The sequence below is a fragment of the Callorhinus ursinus genome, unplaced genomic scaffold (assembly GCF_003265705.2).
Source record: "Callorhinus ursinus isolate GAN/ISIS: 27379988/994484 unplaced genomic scaffold, GSC_fseal_2.0 scaffold27, whole genome shotgun sequence".
Classification (NCBI taxonomy): Eukaryota; Metazoa; Chordata; class Mammalia; order Carnivora; family Otariidae; genus Callorhinus; species Callorhinus ursinus.
Window position 1 is genome coordinate 133,877 of NW_027397089.1, and position 22,809 is coordinate 156,685.

At 35.8% G+C, this 22,809-nt stretch overlaps 1 protein-coding gene across 6 annotated transcripts in view; it reads right to left on the minus strand.

Annotated features, from left to right (window-relative positions):
• Window positions 1–22,809, minus strand: part of LRRK2 (leucine rich repeat kinase 2) — a 141,248-nt gene that overhangs the window by 42,368 nt on the left and 76,071 nt on the right. For all 6 annotated transcript variants that reach the window (XM_025879596.2, XM_073877694.1, XM_025879595.2 and 3 more), the window contains 10 exons: window positions 22,112–22,341; window positions 21,559–21,686; window positions 19,771–19,989; window positions 16,212–16,413; window positions 11,109–11,197; window positions 5,733–5,920; window positions 4,699–4,853; window positions 3,268–3,414; window positions 2,941–3,132; window positions 1,351–1,497 (listed from right to left, as the gene is read on the minus strand). In XM_025879596.2, the coding sequence (XP_025735381.2) occupies window positions 1,351–1,497; window positions 2,941–3,132; window positions 3,268–3,414; window positions 4,699–4,853; window positions 5,733–5,920; window positions 11,109–11,197; window positions 16,212–16,413; window positions 19,771–19,989; window positions 21,559–21,686; window positions 22,112–22,341 (1,697 nt within the window). The remainder of the gene's footprint in view (window positions 1–1,350; window positions 1,498–2,940; window positions 3,133–3,267; window positions 3,415–4,698; window positions 4,854–5,732; window positions 5,921–11,108; window positions 11,198–16,211; window positions 16,414–19,770; window positions 19,990–21,558; window positions 21,687–22,111; window positions 22,342–22,809) is intronic.

Genomic DNA, 22,809 nt, shown 5'->3' on the forward strand with positions numbered 1-22,809 from the left:
GATAAGTAAGTACTAGGGGTGGAATGCACAGCATGATGACTACAGTTAACACTGCTATGTGATATATATTGAAAGTTGTTAATAAGAGAGTTAGTCCTGTAAGATCTCACCACCAATAAAAAAATATTTTTTCTTTTATTTTATATCTATATGGGATAATCAATTTTAACTAAATTCATTGTGGTTAATCATTTCATGATATACATAGAGTCAGATCACTTGCTGTACACCTTAAACTTGCACAGCGCTGTATGTCCATTATATCAATAAAACTGAAAAAAAAATCTCACAAGGACTTCAAAGTTAATTCTGTGAACATTTCTACATACATTGCTCAAAAAGGGTCCATTAATATGAGATACATCTTAATGCACTACTAGGAGTTATTTTGGGGAGTTTTGTCTGAAGCTTGAGACCCCTTCAGAGAAAGACTACAGTATGACTGGTACTTACCTGTACCGTTGGAATCACAAGTCAAGTTTGGTATTGGTTAAGATCTAGGATTTGGCATTGACAATTCAGCATTTTGTGTTAATCCACTATTACTAATATATTCACTTCCAGAGTTCCAAAGCATTCAAATTCATTCTAAATTTCTCAGTTGATGTGAAGAATAAAGGTACAAAGCAGTTTGCCTTTACATGTCATGTCCCAAATTTTGGACATTCTTTATTAATAATTTTAATGTACTGACTGACACATTTTAGGCATTCTTTCTATGGAAATTTAATTAAAATTAAATATATACAGACACAACAATGAATACTCCACAAAGTAAAGCCAGAACTGTCTTCAAATACTTTACATTAATTCAACCCAATGCTCTTCATGGTTCCCAATGACTCTCAAGAAGGCTTAGAACTTGAGTATGTCACCAACTTAATGCTTCTCAATTTTTCATCCCAAACTGCTTTTCATGACTATTTTTATGAGAATTCATTCTTGTCATCCTGAGGAACAAAACTGTTCCTATGACTACCTTGAGGTGTTCTTGCTTTACTTATTCTGTCTTTTTGAGACTAAAAAATGACTGCATTACACAATTGAAAATCTCCTTATCTGCCTCCCCCATTTCCGGCACTTAAAGCAAATGCAAGGACATATTTCACAAATATGTGTGCTTCCACAGCAGCCCCATCCTGATCTCGAACTTAGTCCATAAGAATGTGTGCAAAGCAAACTCCATGTCTGTAAACATATTACTTTCAAATAGATCATTCCGGAAAAAAAAAACCATTATAACAAATATATGAAGACACTACAAGCTATGACAATATATTTGAATATTTTCTAGGTTATAAGAAAAAATTACAACCTAATTTTTATTCTCAAACCAACAAAAATAGTTACCTAAGAGAAACTCTGGAGCTTGTTCAAATTCCAATTCATCATTATTCAACATAATATTTCTAGGCAGGTCAGCCAAAATTAAGTCAGGAGCAATTTGAGATATTGGAATGGTGAGCCTTGGTTGATCTGGATTTATTAGAAGGTCTCCTGAGAAGTACATAAAACATTTTTTTAAAACAAACTTTTAAGGATGTACATAAAATTGCACCAAAAAAATCACATTTCCTATGATTTCTAATTGCACTTTTAGGTTTTCTTACCAATCTTATTTTTCTCTAGAAAATCTGAGAAAGTTTTAAAGGTTCGATTAATACCTATCTACTTGGAAAGTTAAAAACTTATTCCTAGGTTCACTCATTACAAACTACATTCAGAACTGCCTTAGACCTATCTGACATCTATAGAGAATAGAAATAATCTATTCTCTACTTTTACCACATTTGTGAGGGCACTTATTGCATGGTTAGCAAGTTGCTAAGTTTTTCTACGTATCATCCTATTTTATATTTTATGCAAGTATAATTAGCATACAGTGTTATATTAGTTTCATGTGTACAATATAATGATTCAACACTTCTTTACATTTCTCAGTGCTCATCATGATAAGCGTACTCTTAATCCCCTTCACTTATTTCATGCATCTCCCAACCCACCTCGCTTCTGGGAGTCTGGGTTTTTCATGCCTCTTTTTTTTTTCTTTTGTTTGTTCTGTTTTTTAAGTTCTACAAAGAGTGGAATCATATGGTATTTGTCTTTGTTTGTCTGACTTATTGCACTTAGCATTATACCCTCTAGATCCATTCATTTGTTGCAAATGGCAAGATTTCATTCTTTTTAATGGCTGAGTAATATTCTACTGTGTGTGTGTGAGTGCTCACACACACACACACATATATATATACCCCACATCTTCTTTATACAATCATCTATCAGTGAACATTTGGGTTGCTCAACATCCCTAATCATCAGGGAAATGTAAATCAAAACCACAATGAGATATCACCTTACACCTGTCAGAATGACTGCAATCAAAAACAAGAAATAACAAGTGTTGGCAGGGATGTGAAATAAAAAGAACCCTCATGTGCTGATGGTGGGAATGCAAATTGGTGCAGCCACTGTGGAAAACAGTGTGGAGTTTCCTTGAAAAGTTAAAAATAGTAATACTATTTGATCCTGTTATTCCACTACTGAGTATTTACCCGGAGAAAATGAAAACACTAATTCAAAAAGATAATGTACCCCTATGTTTACTGCAGCATTATTTAAAATAGCCAAATTCCAGAAGCATGCATCATCTATTTTAAACCTCATAACATTCTATGAGGTAGGCTTTAGTATTCCTATTTCACAGATGAGGTTATATTGCTCAGTGAGCCAGTATTCAAACTCTCAAACCAAAAAATGTTCTGAATCTAGAACACAAAGGTCTTATTGGTAACAGATATAATCCATTTTCTCAGCTGTCACTCTAACTGAATGTAGTGTCCTCTAACTCAACCCTATGGATAAGAATAATTTTTACATTACAAAACTCCACAAATATCGAAAGTATTACTTAAAAACATCTGAAAGCTATATCAACACTACCTTCTTCTGCTTTCTTTGTCAAGTCATCAAGTAAGATTTTTTGATGCTCTTCACCATCATTAAAACTATATAATGCCCACTTCTTCAACAGAGTTTCTCCTTCACCACAGATATCAATCTCCAGTAATCCAGGAAACCATTCTTCCATAAGAGAATCAATGTGGTCCACAACTTGGCCCAGAAGAATACAGCCTACGTAATCCAAAGGAGAGCTCATCAACACCCTATCTGACCATATTGTTTCAAAGCTGGAAACTACAGAGTTTTTAAAAAAATGTTTAAATTTCTTTAGTGGTACATTTCAAAGTTTTGAATTAATTTCCTTACCTTTTCTACAGGAAGGAACTGTAATTTTTAAGAAACTCTCTGGGTGACTGTCTAAAACTTCAGATCCTACCAGACAATAAGCCTCAGGAGACCAATTCAAGTAGATGCCTTGTCGCCAATACATTCTGTTTGGGCGAAGTGCTCGTTCTGAAAGAAGTTTAAATGGACCCAAATGTGTCCATTAATTATGAACTATTCCATAAATTAAAGGAGCAGAAAAATCACTGCACATGCCACAAGTAACTAACAGAAATATATTTGTTTTGAAACACAGTATTGGAATTGTTAATGATACAAGTCCTCATCCATATCCATTATACATGAAATTAAGTATTTTAGCCTTAATTTGCAAGCAAATAAACAAAATGCCCAGTAGGTAACCCAAGAGAGAGTTCAGGTTCACAATGTTAAATAGTTTAATATATTTAAGAGAAGAAAAAGAATCATAAATAAGTTCTCATAACTTAAATTTTTTTTTTACCTAAGAGAGAGAGAGCACGCACAAGCAGGGGCTGGGGAGGGGCAGAGAGAGAGGGAGAGAGAGAATCTTAAGCAGGCTTGATCTCATGACCCTGAGATCACGACCTGAGCTGATATCAAGTCAGATACTTAACTGACTGAGCCACCCAAGCATGCCAAGTTCTCATTAACTTTTAAAACTCTTAAAAGGAGGTTGGTTGTCATACTCAAATCAAAACTTCCTGAATGTTTTGTTTTAATGCAATATAACTACCTATATATTTATTAATTGCAAGCAAGATAAGGTTGATTTCAGAATACAGTAACACCTGCATAAAGCCATTTTTAACCCCTCCAAAATGATATTTTCCCTTTGGAGCACTAAGGTCTCCCTTTCTTCCAGAAGAAAGAGCTAGCATTATAAACACCCATTTTTATTCTTTTTTATAAATCCCTCAGGAATTGTGCAGCAGAAGAGAGCTATTTAAGTTTCTACACTGAATGGTCTGAAGGGTCACAACCTGGTTACCTTTGTTAAGTAAAACTCCCTCGCTTTGCAGTGATAGTCACTTCTAGTTTTTCTTCGTTCATTTGTGAGTGAGTGAGTGTGTGTGTGTGTGTGTGTGTGTATGTGTGTTTATACACCAATGACTCCTCATAATCTTACCTTCTAAAATTGTTGCTTCTAGTCTACTTTGGCCTGGAAAGCAAGATATTCATACTTACTCTAAGTGTGTCTAAAATAAAAACAAATAGGTTTTGAGTGAGGACTTGAGAAATTTCCTTTTTGACAAACTGCATGAACTTATGTGAGCCTATGTGTCTTTATCGTGGCTACTCTGAAGTCTTATGAACTTATTTTCTGATTTTCAGTGGCCTTACAGATAAGTAAACTCTGTGAAAAATGACATGACAATTTTAATATGCTTTCCTCCTAACTTCTCAAATATTAAGTCTTCATTAAATACATACCTCTTCCTGAAAGCATGTAAGGTGAAATTTCAAGTAATCGATTGATTAACCTGGACCAAAATCCCATTGGAAAGTAAGGCATTTCGTATAGTCGAATGATAATTTCAGAGTTCTCACAATGCGGAAGCTCTATCACAGGCCTGTGGTCAGACAAACTAAAGAGAAAAGGACATCAGCATTATATAGCTTCATAAAACACCCAACCATGTTAACCAAAGTGCTTTCCTCCTTAAAATCAATGAGTTGAAGATAAATATTCTAGGCAATTGCACTTTTTGATAATGTTTTTGTGACATGATCTTCCTTCTTCAAAAATTCAGTGGTTGTTTAATCAATTCAAATTCATACTCAGATGCATGACATTTTTTCAGCAAACCTATTTACACTAATAAATAAATTATTACAATTAGTTATGCATAGACAAGTTTTAAGGGATTATATAAAACTTGAAAAAATGCATGTCCCAGAAAAGAAGTATATATGTATTTTCGGTATTGGATAGCATCTACCAATCAATGCAATTTTCACTTTTTAATGTCGTATACCTTATAACATTTCCCAGCAATAAGAAAATATAAAGCAACAAGAAAAATTTCTATAATACAGGATTAGAATGTAGGCCTTCATTGTATTGCCACTTTCCTCAGAAAATTCACTACCATAAATTCTTCTGATGAAAACTCACTATCTCCCCAGAACTTGTCAAATGTAACTCTCTCAATGCCATGTAAGGATACACACGAATACACACACACACACACACACACACACACGCAAATCACTATTTACCTTTCCTAAGTAATTTAAGCAGTGATTAACCAAATAGTAATTATATACACAAAACAAGTATTTACTATAACTTTAAAATGTCAAATATAGTGTTTTCATTAAAAGTAAATGCTACATTTCAATAGAAAGTGTGCACAAGAATCAAAAAAATTAATACATTTATAATAAACCAAAGTTATTTTGACAAAACATATGAAAGATGGTGAATTTCCACAGGGTAATTGACTATTTAAGGTTAGGTTTACCTGCTTGGAACCAGCAAATATTCTTCTCCTATTGGCAAGGCAATCTGGAATTTTTCTAGGAGTTTAAAGTACTGTGACATGTAGTTCTTCGGAAATCTCTTTTTCTTTGAAAGAAATTTTTCCACATCTCTACGTGAAATGATTCCTTTAGGATGTTTTGGATAGCCTTCTACTTTCACTGTCAAAATCTGAAAGATTTAACCTTATGAAAAATCACTAGAATTTATTTTCTGAAAAGTTTTTTTTTAAGATTTATTTATTTATTTTAGAGAGAGTGCGTGTATGAGCAGGGGGAGGGGCAGAGGGAGAGAGAGAGAGAGGGGAAACAGACTCCCTGCTGAGCACAAAGCCCAATGTGGGGCTCAGGGCTTGGGGTTCTATTCCAGGACCCTGAGATCATAACCTGAGCTGAAACCAAAAGTCAGACGCTTAACCGACTGAGCCACCCAGGTGCCCCTATTTTCTAAGAGGTTTTGAATTTAAAGCATTCGTTGTCTCTTTGCTCAGTGAAAATGATCAGAACAATTTTAATGTTTTCAAGTATAACACAGGACCTAATTTCTCTACTAGCAGCTATGTAACCTGGAACCCCAGTGGGGCAATCACTCCTCCACAAAAGATTTATTAAATTAAGGGAGTGAATTCAAATCCAAAATTAAAGAGATCTTCTGAAATCAATGAATCTTAAGCCTTCCCCAGCTCCAGTTAACAGATCTATCCAACACCCCTCATCCTTATTATAGTCTCATCAACAGTATATTCATAGGGAAATTATCTTCCAGACTGTGTTCTCACTACAGGTTTGCCATAGAAATGTTACTTTACATTTAGAGAATAGAAAATGGTTTCTATCAATGGGAAGAGAGGCAGTATAGTACATTTTAGTGATTCTCAAACAAAGTGTAACTATAGAATTTTGGAGTCTGGATCAGTAGGTCTGGTATGAAGCTTGAGAATCTGCTTGTTTAACAAGAAACTCAGATGATACTACTGTAAAGACCATAGTTTCAGCTTTGACCATCATCACAGCAGTTAAGTTTTGACCTTTCAGCTTTGACCATCATCATAGCAGTTAAAAGTATAAATTCAGAAGAAGCCAGGTTCAAATCCAAGCTCTAGTACTAGCTGTATTATCTTGAGAAACGTATATAATTTCCTTAAGCCACAGCTCCAATCAGATAATAAAAGTGACTATCCCTTAGACTGTCATGACACTGAAATAAGATAACATACGTAAGGCAAGCAAGGTGCCTATGACAATTTTTAGCATATAGTAAGCCCCCGTATGTTAGCCATTACTAGCCACATATTCCTATTCATTTTACTTAGCCAAATTAATTTTTGCAGAGCTTGTGCTTAATTTCTTTAGTAGATCTTTAACATGTAAGGGATAGTTCCATAGGACTATACGTTATGTACATTATCATGTAGCTAGGTGAAATACTGGATTGTAAAATCCTTAGACCCAAGGACTTGTCTCCCTCATCTATTTATCTCTATTTGGTACGTACAATGTTTACTGAATCAATGAAAGCATGATTGACTGAACATAATGTATAACGACAATGTATAAATATGTCAGTAAATAATAAAAACTGCAGTTTGGGACTTCTCCCATATTGTGCACATTATAGCCCATACTGCTCTTACAATTTAGGTGGTAGGGAAAACTGTTTGCTCTTCTGGCATTTTTTAAAAAGTTGCTAAGACCTTGTCTGACAACTCCCCACCATAACTTATATTTTCTTTATAGCACTCTATCACCTGACATTTTAAGTGTTGATTTATTGTTTATTTCCTCCCATTTGAATGTCAGGTCTATGAATGCAGGAACCTTGTTTTATCTATGCTTACAGCGCCAGCACCAGAACAGTATCTAGAACACTGTAGGTGTCAGATCAATATTGTTGGATGAGTGAATTAGGGAAAAAAGACGTTTGGAGCATTTTATCCTGGGGTTGGGTTTATAGGCACTAGAGTCAAACTACTTAGTTTGAAATCTTAACTCTACTTCTTCCTAAATATGTAGCTTTGGATAAATTATTTAACTTCTCTGTCCATCAATTTCTTCATCTTCAAGATGAGGACTAACATATACCATTTAAAAGGACTGCTCTGAGAATTACATGAGAAAATGTTTGAATAATGCACAAGGAACCCTTGTATGTTAGCCATTACTGTACACTTGGAATTCTAATTTATTTTATTGAGACACGTTGACTTTATTTTTTAATTTTTTAAAGTTTATTTATTTAAGTAATGTCTATACCCAACATGGGGCTTGAACTCACAACCTCAAGGATCAAGAGCTGCACATTCTTCTGACTGAGCCAGCCATGCACCCCTAGGCATATTGATTTTAAAACAGAGGGTTGTGCTGGATTTTTTTTTAGATCTATGGTGTGCTACCACTATTTGTAGTAGTTTCCAAAGATGGACACATGAATTTCTTCTCTCCCTACACATGCATGGTATTCATTCAAGGAATGAAATCCATTCATTTTCTTCCTCTTGAATCTGGATGGGACTTATGGTTATTCTAGTCATTAGAATGTGGCAGAACTGACATTTTATAAGTTCTGGGCTTACCCTTTGAAAGGACTGGCCATAAGAGAGGCTACATGGAAGAGTACGAACACACCAAAAGTGTGAGTGTAGTTTTCTTGGGCTTTCCAGTCTGGCTCAATGAAGGAAGCCAAGTGAATGACACTTGCCAAAGCCATGTGGAGCAGAACCACTCAGCTGAGCACAGTCAACCCAGAGAACAGTGAGAAACAATAAAATATTGATGTTTTACTCCAACTTTACTTGTTTTCTCCAAGTTTTGGGGTATCTTGTTACATAGCAATAAAAAACTAAAACATTATCTTAATTTTATCACCTTTAAAAGAACTCTTAATATTCCTTCAGCCTAGTAACTTATAATGCTAATTTGTGCCCTCATGCAAAGACAGAAAATTTCCCAAATTCCTCACCCAAGTTTTTATCAAGATTAAATTGCCATGCAAGCTTGTTAATGTTCCACCTGATTAATTCAATAAGTGCCTTTCATCTCTCTTTTACCATATGGTTAAATGAGTTTTGTAAACTTCTCTGTGCAGTTATGGAAACTTCTTTAGTAAGTTTAGTGACCTAATAGTCTGAGGCACAGAGAGGGCGTGTAGGTTCATTACAGCTTCTGCACCATGAAATTGTTTCTGCCTTTGCCTTGGTGATTCATGGAGATGAATACTCCTATTTTTTTGCTGATGGATGTCAGACAAGTCATTCTTGTTTTCACTTGATTATAGTTTTCATTCTCTTTAAGTCTTGGTGAGAATGACATATTTTAATATATCAGCATAAAAAATATGGTATTTGTTAAATTAATAAGAAATTTAAATTATTATTCCACTGACTTTAGATCTATCTTTCAATATAACTTTGAACTATGCAAGTTCTTGTCTTAATTTTCACTTAAATTATCATGTTTATAGTATAACTATGCTAATAAGAACTTTCATGGAGTTTCAACTTAATTACCGCATGAATCCTCAGGGATCTTACTGTGGTTATGGTGGAAGGTTGCTTTTTTTAAAAGATGGTGATTCTGATGCAAACCACTTCTTTATTCTACTGAATAAGATACACCCCCCCCATATTATCCACATCTGTGCAACTTTAAATATTCCCAATTTACATGGAAGCACATCATTTTTTAGTGTAACTTTAGCCTTTTCTTGACTATATAGAGTTTAGTTACTTTCTGATATAGTGTGCCATCTAGGACAACAAAATATTCAGGGTATATTTAAAACTCCCTTTGCTGTACAGAACGCACCCACCTACACATATTTTTTATTTAGCTCTGTACCTGGCACACTTTCCAAAACTACATGGATGCATCTTTACAATTTTGAAGATTTTTTTTAATTTCCTAAAATAATATCTTTAATTACCAAATAGGTCAAACATTAAATTAGGTAACATTTATTTCTCACTTATAATAAGTTAGGGAAGCAATGTAAAAAACAATATTGTTATTATCCTTATTTTAAGTGAAGAAACAAAAGCTTAAAGCATTAAAAAATGTCACAAAGTGAGGAAAGATATAGAAGAAATTTGAACACAGGTCATGCTGACTCCAGAGCTTGTGCTCTTGACCACTCTACCAGCTTCATTCCCATTTAGCAGATGAATGGACTCACACTTTCCATGGCATATTTGCAAAAGGAGAAAAATCTACCTTAAAAATACCTACCAAAATAGTTATTACCATCATGTTACAATAGCCAATTGCAGTAATGTTTCGATATGCTCTCAAGGTCCATGATATAGGATTTAGCCCAAAATGAGTTCCCTCTCCAAAATATCTTCCTTTTTTCCCTTAGATAAAATTTAGGAACTATCATTCAAAATTATCTGAGGGAATTTAACTACTATTGTGGTTTAATTAGAAGAGGTGATTCTAATGTAAAAAGGTAGAATTATTTTAGGGATTCAGGGAGTCACATTCCAAACTGTAAATTATGCTCACAAACAAAATAGTTGCCCGTGAGTACATGTGCTAGAGACAGCCTCCCGACTCTCTTCAGTTCATGATTAAACTATCTCAAGAAGGGTGATTTTGCACCCCCACCAATATTTGGCAATGTCAGGACACATCTGGGGCAATACTACTGGCATCTAGATGGTAGAGACAAAAGTGCTACTAATCATCCTATAATGTACAACAAATAATTATCTGGCCCAAAATGTCCATAGTACTGACATTGAGAAACACTGAGCTAGTATATTCTGCTTGAATCATTTTCTATGGCAAACCTATAGAGATGGGTTATGATAACTAATTAAGATAAACTCATTGGTAATTGATTATCATTGGCAGAAGAAAAATGTTTCCATATGAAATATAAATGGAGAAAGGACAGCCATAACCATCACCATCCAGTTTTCAAAACTGTAAGCATTTAGAGCTTATATTCCACTCAAGAGGCAAAACTCCCCTCCATGTTATCTAGCTAAAGGTTTTATGCGCATCAACCCAATTTTTTAGGTATATTTGCCCCCAACGATTTTCACAGAGCTTCCATTCAACTGACTATATCAATAACCAAACAAAAGCGTCACCGGGATCTAGAAAAGCATTGTGGAACAGAGCGGTAAACATCTGTTTGTAAGTTGGAAACAACGACACTGAAGTGAATTCTCAGACATCTTCCCTTCTTCCATGAAGCTCTACTTAATGCAGTCTTCTACATGAATTGTTCTACAGTATTCTACACGTGCAGGATTTTCTACCTTAACTGAATACAAAATCTATAATGCTCAATGCTCTTCAATCATTGTGCTTCTCTTCAATCATTACCCCCTGCCACAAAAATATCAGACACCAACCTGTGCCATGACTTTACAAAGCCACTTGGGTTCCACAAAATATAAGTCACTTAACTGCAGTGCTGGGTCTTGAAAATGAAGAAGGACCCCTGTAGTAAAAATCAAACAGTGAAACATGGAATCTACAATATACAAATAGCAAGGGGCTTTAGAGAGTCTCTAGTCCAACCTCCTTATTTTACAAATGAGGAAATCTCAGCAGTTAGTGGAAGAGCTGAGACTAGAACTTAGGCATCCCAGTTCCTGAGCTCTAAGTCCAAATATTATAAAGTATTTTTAACTAGATAAAATGATCATGTATAAGCATATTTGAGACAGTGACATGCACTGTCTTACATATATTTATAAATAATAAAAAATTCACAAAATTTTTTTATTATGTTCAGTTAGCCACTGTATAGTACATCATTAGTTTTTGATGTAGTGTTTAACATTCATTAGTTGCGTATAACACTCAGTGCTCATCACAACACATGCCCTCCTTAATACCCATCACCCAGTTACCCCATCCCCCCAACACCCACACCTTCTGTAACCCTCAGTTTGTTTCCCAGAGTCCAGAGTCTCTCATGGTTTGTCACCCTCTCTGATTTTTTTCCATTCAGTTTTCCCTCCCTTCCCCTGTGGTCCTCCGAGCTATTCCTTATGTTCCACATATGAGTGAAACCATATGAAATTGTCTTTAGTTTTCTAAATATATTCGACAAAGATACCTTATTTTCAAATATAGGTAAGAAACACAGAACATTGCAGAAATCTACTGGTTTAAGATTAATGGAAGTAAAGGAAAAGATTATAATCCATGTGAAGGTTTATTTTTCATACAACAGAATCTAGGGATTAAAAGCAGCTTCTTGGCCACTTACTCTAGTATTACACATCAACTCACACATTTCCAGCAAGGCCATACTGATTAATTACCCAGATAGCACAGAAGCTGGTGTGAGTGTTTTCATCTGTGAGATCGCACTATGACTTGCGATGCAACAGGCAAGATCTGCCATTCAAAAGGTGCATCATCTCAGGCAACCACTGATCCTCTAAGTGCCCAGTTAGACCAACCCAATAATAATTCCCCTTTATAGTATACAAATAACTCCACACACACTAAATTCAATTGATACTATGGAAGGATATGGCTTGTGCTCAGGGTCCCAAAGTTCCTGAAAATTTAAGTCAAATTTTAGGACCCATATTTTTTTTTTTTATTTTTTATTGTTATGTTAATCACCATATATTACATCATTTGTTTTTTAATTTTTTATTGTTATGTTAATCACCATATATTACATCATTTGTTTTTGATGTAGTGTTCCATGATTCATTGTTTGTGCATAACACCCAGTGCTCCCCCCAGAATGTATCCTCTTTAATACCCATCACCAGGCTAACCCATCCCCCTACCCTCCTCCCCTCTAGAACCCTCAGTTTGTTTTTCAGAGTCCATCATTTCTCATGGTTCGTCTCCCCCTCTGACTTACTCCCCTCCATTCTTCCTCTCCTGCTATCTTCTTCTTTTTCTTTTTTCTTAAAATATGTTGCGTTATTTGTTTCAGAAGTACAGATCTGTGATTCAACAGTCTTGCACAATTCACAGCGCTCACCGTAGCACATACCCTCCCCAATGTCTATCACCCAGCCACCCCATCCCTCCCACCCCCAACCACTCCAGTAACACTCAGTTTTTCCCTGAGATTAAGAATTCCTCATATCAGTGAGGTCATATGATACATGTCTTTCTCTGATTGACTTATTTCACTAAGCATAACACCCAACAGTTCCATCCATGTCGTTGCAAATGGCAAGATCTCATTCCTTTTGATGGCTGCATAATATTCCATTGTGTATATATACCATCTCTTCTTTATCCATTCATCTGTCGATGGACATCTTGGCTCTTTCCACAGTTTGGCTATTGTGGACATTGCTGCTATAAACATTGGGGTGCACGTACCCCTTCGGGTCCCTACATTTGTATCTTTGGGTTAAATACCCAGTAGTGCAATTGCTGGATCGAATGGTAGCTCTAATTTCAACTGTTTGAGGAACCTCCATACTGTTTTCCAGAGTGGTTGCACCAGCTTGCATTCCCACCAACAGTGTAGGAGGGTTCCCCTTTCTTCGCATCCCCGCCAACATCTGTCGTTCCCTGACTTGTTAATTTTAGCCATTCTGACTGGTGTGAGGTGGTATCTCATTGAGGTTTTGATTTGGATTTCCCTGATGCCGAGCGATGTTGAGCACTTTTTCATGTGTCTGTTGGCCATTTGGATGTCTTCTTTGGAAAAATGTCCGTTCATGTCTTCTGCCCATTTCTTGATTGGATTATTTGTTCTTTGGGTGTTGAGTTTGATAAGTTCTTTATAGATTTTGGATATTAGCCCTTTAACTGATATGTCATTTGCAAATATTTTCTCCCATTCTGTCGGTTGTCTTTTGGTTTTGTGGACTGTTTCTTTTGCTGTGCAAAAGCTTTTTATCTTGATGAAATCCCAATAGTTCATTTTTGCCCTGGCTTCCCGTGCCTTTGGCGATGTTTCTAGGAAGAAGTTGCTGCGGCTGAGGTCGAAGAGGTTGCTACCTGTGTTCTCCTTTAGGATTTTGATGGACTCCTGTCTCACGTTTAGGTCTTTCAACCATTTGGAGTCTATTTTTGTGTGTGGTGTAAGGAAATGGTCCAGTTTCATTCTTCTGCATGTGGCTGTCCAATTTTCCCAACACCATTTGTTGAAGAGACTGTCTTTTTTCCACTGGACATTCTTTCCTGCTTTGTCAAAGATAAGTTGACCATAGAGTTGAGGGTCCATTTCTGGGCTCTCTATTCTGTTCCATTGATCTATGTGTCTGTTTTTGTGCCAGTACCATACTGTCTTGATGATGACAGCTTTGTAATAGAGCTGGAAGTCCGGAATTGTGATGCCGCCAGCTTTGCTTTTCTTTTTCAATATTCCTCTGGCTATTCGGGGTCTCTTCTGGTTCCATACAAATTTTAGGATTATTTGTTCCATTTCTTTGAAAAAAGTGGATGGTATTTTGATGGGGATTGCATTGAATGTGTAGATTGCTCTAGGTAGCATTGACATCTTCACAATGTGGGTTCTCCCAATCCATGAGCATGGAGCGTTTTTCCATTTCTTTGTGTCTTCTTCAATTTCTTTCCTGAGTATTTTATAGTTTTCTGAGTACAGATCCTTTGCCTCTTTGGTTAAATTTATTCCTAGGTATCTTATGGTTTTGGGTGCAATTGTGAATGGAATCGACTCCTTGATTTGTCTCTCTCTTCTGTCTTGTTGTTGGTGTATAGGAATGCCACTGATTTCTGTGCATTGATTTTATAGCCTGCTACTTGACTGAATTCCTGTATGAGTTCTAGCAGTTTTGGGGTGGAGTCTTTTGGGTTTTCCACATACAGTATCATATCATCTGCAAAGAGTGTGAGTTTGACTTCCTCTTTGCCGATTTGGATGCCTTTGATTTCTTTTTATTGTCTGATTGCTGTGGCTAGGACTTCTAATACTATGTTGAATAGCAGTGGTGAGAGTGGACATCCCTGCCGCGTTCCTGACCTTAGGGGAAAAGTTCTCAGCTTTTCCCCATTGAGAATGATATTCGCTGTAGGTTTTTCGTAGATGGCTTTTATGATATTGAGGTAGGTACCCTCTATCCCTATACTCTGAATGAAGAGTTTTGATCAAGAAAGGATGCTGTACTTTGTCAAATGCTTTTTCTGCATCTATTGAGAGGATCATATGATTCTTGTTCTTTCTTTTGTTAATGTATTATATCACGTTGATTGATTTGCGGATGTTGAACCAGCCTTGCAGCCCAGGGATAAATCCCACTTGGTCGTGGTGAATAATCCTTTTCATGTACTGTTGGATCCTATTGGCTAGTATTTTGGTGACAATTTTTGCATCCATGTTCATCAAGGATATTGGTCTGTAATTCTCCTTTTTGATGGGGTCTTTGTCTGGTTTTGGGATCAAGGTAATGGTGGCCTCATAAAATGAATTTGGAAGTTTTCCTTCCATTTCTATTTTTTGGAACAGTTTCAGGAGAATAGGTATTAATTCTTCTTTAAATGTCTGATAGAATTCCCCTGGGAAGCCATCTGGCCCTGGGCTTTTGTTTGTTGGGAGGTTTTTGATGACTGCTTCGATTTCCTTAGTGGTTATAGGTCTGTTCAGGTTTTCTATTTCTTCCTGGTTCAATTTTGGTAGTTGATACATCTCTAGGAATGCACCCATTTCTTCCAGGTTATCTAATTTGCTGGCATAGAGTTGCTCATAATATGTTCTTATAATTGTTTGTATTTCTTTGGTGTTGGTTGTGATCGCTCCTCTTTCATTCATGATTTTGTTGATTTGGGTCATTTCTCTTTTCTTTTTGAGAAGTCTGGCCAGGGGTTTATCAATCTTGTTAATTCTTTCAAAGAACCAGCTCCTAGTTTTGTTGATCTGTTCTACTGTTCTTTTGGTTTCTAGTTCATTGATTTCTGCTCTGATCTTTATTATTTCTCTTCTCCGGCTGGGTTTAGGCTTTCTTTGCTGTTCTTTCTCCAGCTCCTTTAGGTGTAGGGTTAGGATGTGTATTTGAGACCTTTCTTGTTTCTTGAGAAAGGCTTGTATTGCTATATACTTTCCTCTCAGGACTGCCTTTGCTGTATTCCAAAGATTTTGGACAGTTGTGTTTTCATTTTCATTGGTTTCCAGGAATTTTTTTAATTCTTCTTTAATTTCCTGGTTGACCCATTCATTCTTTAGTAGGATGCTCTTTAGCCTCCATGTATTTGAGTTCTTTCCAATTTTCCTCTTGTGATTGAATTCTAGTTTCAAAGCATTGTGAACCCACATGTTTTAACTCCTGCTCGGATACCCTTCCCACTACTGCCCTTAGATGGCTTCTAAATTTTTTTTCTATAATATGGCATATGAAAATTCAAAATTATTGCACACGATGACCTTTCAAAAGGAAAAAGTTAATGGTCAAAGAATTTTATGGATATTGTTAAGTTTTGTATGTAAATTCTATACAAGGTTCAGATACATTTTTATAAATGATTACAGTGGAGCTTTGAAAAAAATATGTAACAAACACACAAACCTGATTCATTTAGGAAGTGAACTGCATGAGGAAGCTCATTTTCATCCAACTGCAGCTGATTTTCTTTTACGAGTTGTAATAATCGTTTCCGGTCGATTACAGGAAATTCAATTGGCACATTTTTACGCTCCGATAAAATGATTTTCTCAAGTTCTACATAGCAGTCTGGAATCAGCTGCCCAACAACAGGCTGATCTCGAATCTGTGTAATTACAAATGACAAGCTGTAAAAATCCATTTTACTCCTGTGTTTGTCAGGTGGTTGGTAAATTCAGTCCTTATAGTTGTTAAGAAAGTGATATATTATTCAGAAATATATTTTTAATAAACTCAAAATGTGATGTAAAACTATTTAAATTGTAAAGAATAAATAGATATTAAAATAAGAAAAATATAAACACAGAAGCCAATTTACAAAGAACTATCAAACAAAATAACATGGAAATATGCATCTAACCATCCAGAAAACCCATGACATAATCCAGGATAAATCACTAACCATAAATAAAGGATTTGTTATTTTCTAAGACATTAGACATATATGCAATAGATATGCTAGCATTAGAAGTGAGTATTACAAAAGCTTTGGGGCCTTACTGATTATATTAAAATATCCATGCCATAAGGTAAAACATTAAATTTTGTGCTTGTTATTTGCAAAATGTTACATTAATGGAGTGTACATATCAACAGAGATAGACGTGAAGTCTCCTCACCCAACCTATGCTTTCCATGGAACTTCAAACTTGGGAAAATAAAAAACTCATCTAAACACAAATGATTTTGACATGAGAGGATTTTTTTGGTCTGTTACACTTATAATCTAATCATTGTCTACTAACTGAAATATATAAAAATTGTTAAAGAATGCTTTAAGATGATAATTTCTATAATAAAAAATCTTTCCCAAACTCCACCCCCCAGGAAAATCTAATTTTAAATAGAAATGCAACTGTTAACACAGTAACTAAAATGCCTCTGAAAACCACCAGGTGGCAAACTCTCCCCATTTCTCACCCCACGTATATATTCTTGTATTCTTTTTACTTGACAATTTCTACTTAAATTCCTAAACTCATTATAAACGGAAATTCAGTTTTATTACACATACACATGCAAATTTAAGGTGCTCTTTTTTTTACTCGTAACTGGAACTTTAAGGAGCTTTATTTATAGCAGCCATACTATTACTTACACATCCACCTCCAGTCATTCGAAAAATTGTTTTCATGTATCCAATGCCCCAGCAAATTAAATGTAATTCCACCAATCTCTACTTTTCATATTCCCTCTCTTCATCATTTGAAAATTAAGATAAAATAGACCTTCATATTGAAGGGTGTGTTTTAACCCAAGAAAGAAAACCTACATAGAGAAGTAAACAAGGGTTCTCACAGAAAGCAAACTACATAGCAAAGGGATGAATTTCATAGGGCTGAGGTTCAGGCCCAGCAGAGCATCCCGCTCTGCTAATGGGCTGGACAAGACTGAAAGGGATAATGTTGTCACTGAATTCCATTTTGTCCTACTTCTCGTTTTAGCTTGATTTAGGGTCACCAAGAGCCAAAAAAGAAAAAAAAATTGTTCTAGAGTCTGGAGAGACACACGTTAATAAGGGTGAGACAAGGAAAGATTAGAGAAGAGCCAAGATAGGAGGAGAATATGGAAAACAAATGACAGGGCAGAAAAATTATTTCTAATAGCTTAAAAAAGTTGCTATCTGAATACACGTTAAAGCATCTCAGGGAGGAAAGACTATACAGTTCTGGCAGGTTCACTGGTTCTGAAAGATCCCAAAAGAACCAGTATTCTGCAAAGCAATCAAACAGATTTTCAAACTAAAATGCTAGAATGATGCAACCATTAGCAATATACATCGTTCTTCAAATAATGCAGCCATTTCTCAAAGCATTTGTTTTCCCTCCTTGTGTCAGCTTCAAAATTCATTTACAAGTGCAGGAAGAAAACTGGTCTTATTGACTGATAGTGATAACTTGCTATCATGCTAACGTACTAGTGGTCCAGTCAGATGAACCAACCAGCTCATCCATACTTCAACTAAACTATCCATACTTTATCTACTCGTTTTCACTAAATTCAGCCTTTTTCAAAACAAACTATTCTCCAAGAAGTCTTTTAAAAACATGATATATGCGCCAACATATATGATAAAAATAGCTATTAAAATGTTATAAGTAACAATAAAGTTCTGGAAGTACAGGTATAGTCTCAGAAGAACACTGCCTGGATAAAGAGAATATTTCATTGGATGCATGTATTTTGTGTATTTGTTTCTTCAAAGTCGCATTACTCTCTAATCATATGTCCGACAGGAGAGCAGGAAAATTTGCAGATAAATACTATGTCATTCTTCTTACATAAGACGCCATTGCTGACCCACCATGGGTGAAACCTTTTAGGGACTATGATAAACGTGTTGAAAGATACAAACATGCAAATTCTCTCCCTGGGCACCACAAAGACCAACACATTTATAAATGGCTCATTAGGTTTTAGATAGGAGCATAATCTGTGCAAATGGAACAGAACTAAGCTAACTGGCCAACACATTATAACCAGGGTGACTGTGTAATTTATCATCCAAATTGGAATGCTTTTGAGAACATAGTGGGGCACTATTAATTATGTTGGGAATGCCCAGGCAAAACAGGACCCTCGTTATAAGCCATGGCCTTGATCATTAGTGCTAATGAGCTAAACCAACAGGGACTAACAGTGAAATTCACCATTGGGTTTGGCATATTGAACTATGTGAGGAATTTTCAGGGCAGTTTATACCACGGCATCTGTGGAACTCCGGAAAGTTTTTCCTGAAAGTATTAGAAACAAGTGTTTTTCTCAATAACCAATTTATGTATGTTTTATGAACCCTATGAATTACACTTGGCTTACCAGAACTTTGGAAATCAAAACATAATTTCTAAAATAGAAAGTCCAGTTTATATGGACTAAAAAATTGTTAAGACAGTGTTGAAAATCAAATTCCTGATCTTGGCAACCCCAGGAAAGAGGCATCTCACAATACTGAGGTGAAAAAAACAGGTGGAATGGGTATCACAGTGACAAGAGACTCGAAGGAGCAGCACAGAATATGAAGATGCACATAAAACAGAAACTCCAAAAGAAAGGAGCAAGTGGTGAAAACAAAGATCAAGAGAGGAAGGATGATCCCAAGACCCCAATATTCACTTGTATTCTTTGAATCACCACCACAAAAAGCTGTGAGGAAAAGGGCATCAGAAACATGATCTCAGATTCTCTCAGAAATATTCTCTCAGTTTCTCAGACCATCTTAGGTTCCTTCAGGATCCTCTAATTATTTTTATTCCCATTTCTGTGCATTTGAAATAAGATATGGCATAAGTAAGCAACTTCAAAATTGAAGCATTTTAATAATGCTAACATCAATAAAAGAAACCACAATTTTAAGATAGTCGTTCTTTTCTCAACACCTCTGACATTTCTAAGCAGTTGTGTAACATGAGAGTGAATCAATTAAATTTATCCACCAGTCTGCAGTAGGCATTAACCACGTTACCTTGAAATTAAGACTCTCATTTATGATGGTTTTCCGAAGCTTTGCCAAAGCATCAGATTCCTCAGTGGCATTCACAAAGTGGTAATCCCTTATTGCAGGAAACCCTCGCTTGTTCAAGAGTTCCTTGGTGATTTTACTTATGCAGGCTTTGCGCTGCTTCTCATCAGAAACATCTAAATGTGTGCCAACGAGAATCACAGGGGAAGAAGAAGCACGAGCCTACAAGAAATGGTACAAAATACTCTTTGTGTTTGTTTTAAAATCAAGACTGCTTACAGTTCTGTTCATAGTCACTTTTTATGAAATTCAGTTGAGTGGAAATGAGAAATCGAAAGATGTCAAGAAGAAGAAAATGTTAACTATCTTCCCTTCCTTAAACCTAGGGGGAAAAAATGTAACCTTAAATTTTAAAGTCATTCTTATGTCCCTTCTTATTCCGAGTTATACCACTTTTCAGGAAGCTTATATAACAGTAGTAGTCTATTTTCCTTTTCTTTATGCCTTAAAATGGTTACTCTCTAAGTGTACTCTGGACTTCTAAATAAAATAAAGCATTTAATAAACCCAAGACTGTATCAAAGTGACCTAATATGGTTTATATTTTCACTTCCTTATCTGTAAATTCAATCTCCTGAATTCAATTTAAAGTCATTCAATTTGTTGTCCACATGGACAACAACACAAAAAGGCACTAACGCAAGTATGACTGCCTCTATAATATTCGCTCACTTTGGCTAGTTATGACAAAAAAAGGAAGTTAAAAATTACCAAAATTACAAATTGAGCTTGTAGTCGGCCAAAATATCTGCTCAAATGTCCTGACACAAATCTTTTTAAGGACTTGATTCACAGAAGAGCCCACTGAAGCTTCATTGAGCAAGAAGCTTCACTCACTCTTACTTTCTCTCAATTCTACAAACCTGGACTACATCAGGAAACAGCTAACAGCATGACAGCAAGGGACAAAGTGGAAAAACCACAAAAAGAGATTCCAAATATAAGAGCATACTAATCTGGTGCCGTTTAAAAGTGTAAGATCTGGGTGCCTGGGTGGCTCAGCTGGTTAAACGACTGCCTTCGGCTCAGGGATCGAGTCCCGCATCGAGTCCCACATCAGGCTCCCTGCTCAGCGGGGAGTCTGCTTCTCCTGCTGACCACCCCCCCCCCACGATCTCTCTCTCTTTCAGATAAATAAATAAAAATCCTAAAAAAATAAAAAAAATAAAAACAAAAGTGTAAGATCTGAAGTAACCCATACTACATTGCCAGTGAGGACACAGCTGGCGATGCATGGATTGCTTTTCTTTAGTAGAGTTTATTTTAAATTAGGAAAGTTCATACTCCATTTAAGAAATAAAATGATCAGGGGCGCCTGGGTGGCTCAGTCAGTTAAGCATCCGACTCTGGATTTCAGCTCAGGTCATGATCTCAGGGTCGTTGGGCATGGAGCCTGCTGCTTATGATTCTCTCTCTCCCTTTCCTTCTGCCCATCCCCCCTCAAAAATAAAATAAAGTGAAATAAAATGATCAAAAATAGCTTAATGTATATATTTTCAACTCTTACAGGTTAAAGGGATTTAAGTATCTATAACATTTAGCAATATGGAACACACTATTTTCATGTCACAACCTAATGACACTAAAAATTCTCCAACTCAAAATTTTAGTGCTTCTAACTTTATTTTTAAAAGCTGAGGAGACTGAAGCAACTGCTTGTCCAAAATAAATTACCTTACACACACAAAAATAAAAATTATTTTCTACTTTCAAATGATTAGAACAGACGACCTTTATATTGAAGAGCCAAGGCTTCATGGCGTCCACTTCAGCCTGCCCTTTGCTGAGGTCATAGACGGCAAGGTAGAGAGCTCTTTGGGTCATGAAGTGGGGATGAGTGCTGTAGAATTCCTCACGACCTAAAGAAAGATTGGAGACTTTTTTTTAGCCTTCCAAACAAGAGGCAAGAGTCGTTTAAAAAAAATTTGGGGTGATAATACCTACTATTTAGCATACAAAAAAAAGAGCAACAGTCAACAGACACTAGTTTAGAAGCCTATACTAGGTTTTCACTAGGGATTGACAACTTTTAGCCTCTGGCAACTACCAACCAAGTATTTAAGCTTCAGCTGCCTCCTATTGGTTCCTAACATTTCCCTCCATGGAATTCACTCTGGTGACAAGGGTAAAATTAGAAGTAAACAGCTTTGGAATAATTCCATAGGATCTACCAGGTCTCTTTGCAGTATCTAACAGCTCTTTTGCAGAAACAAAATCTCAGCTTTTAAATCCCTGTCCTAAATAAAAGATGAATATGAATAAAAGATTCTACCAAAATAAATACCTGCAAAATCCCACACATTTAGAATGAGGTCTTTCTTCCCTTTGCCTCTTATTTGGATAGGCCAGTCTTTCACATCTATACCAACTGTGGAGCTTTGCACCCCAAGATCCGATTTCTTGGTTTTCGTTAATTGCTGCAGTAAGGTGGTTTTACCACTCCCAGTATTTCCCACAATCATTAGCTTCATTCGGTTATAAGGCACAGCCTTTTTTAACCGCTGTTGAAGAAACCTGGTATTTGAAAGACAAAAATTAAATAATAAACTACTTAACAATGTACTTAATATAGAGGTGAATTCTTATGTGTTGAAATTTTTAAAATATCAGACTGTTCTAAAATATAGCATGCAAAACACTGCACAGCTCATGAACCTAATAAGTACATGTCTTTCAATACACTATTAAAACATATATTTTGTTAGTGATGTTTGTGTAGTTGATAATGATTGGTAGCACTATCAAATATAATGATATGTTACATTATCACCAGAAATAATCAAAATATGTTTGCAATACTAATTAGAATGCTGATAAATATGAACTAATGAGCATTATATATATGTGTGTGTGTATATGTGTGTGTATAAGCTTCTTTAAATAACACAAATAAAACCCTAAAAATTAGAAGATCCAAAATTTTAAAAAGCACATATGACAGAGAAGCAAAGTAGAATATATATGCATACTGTTACACTAAAC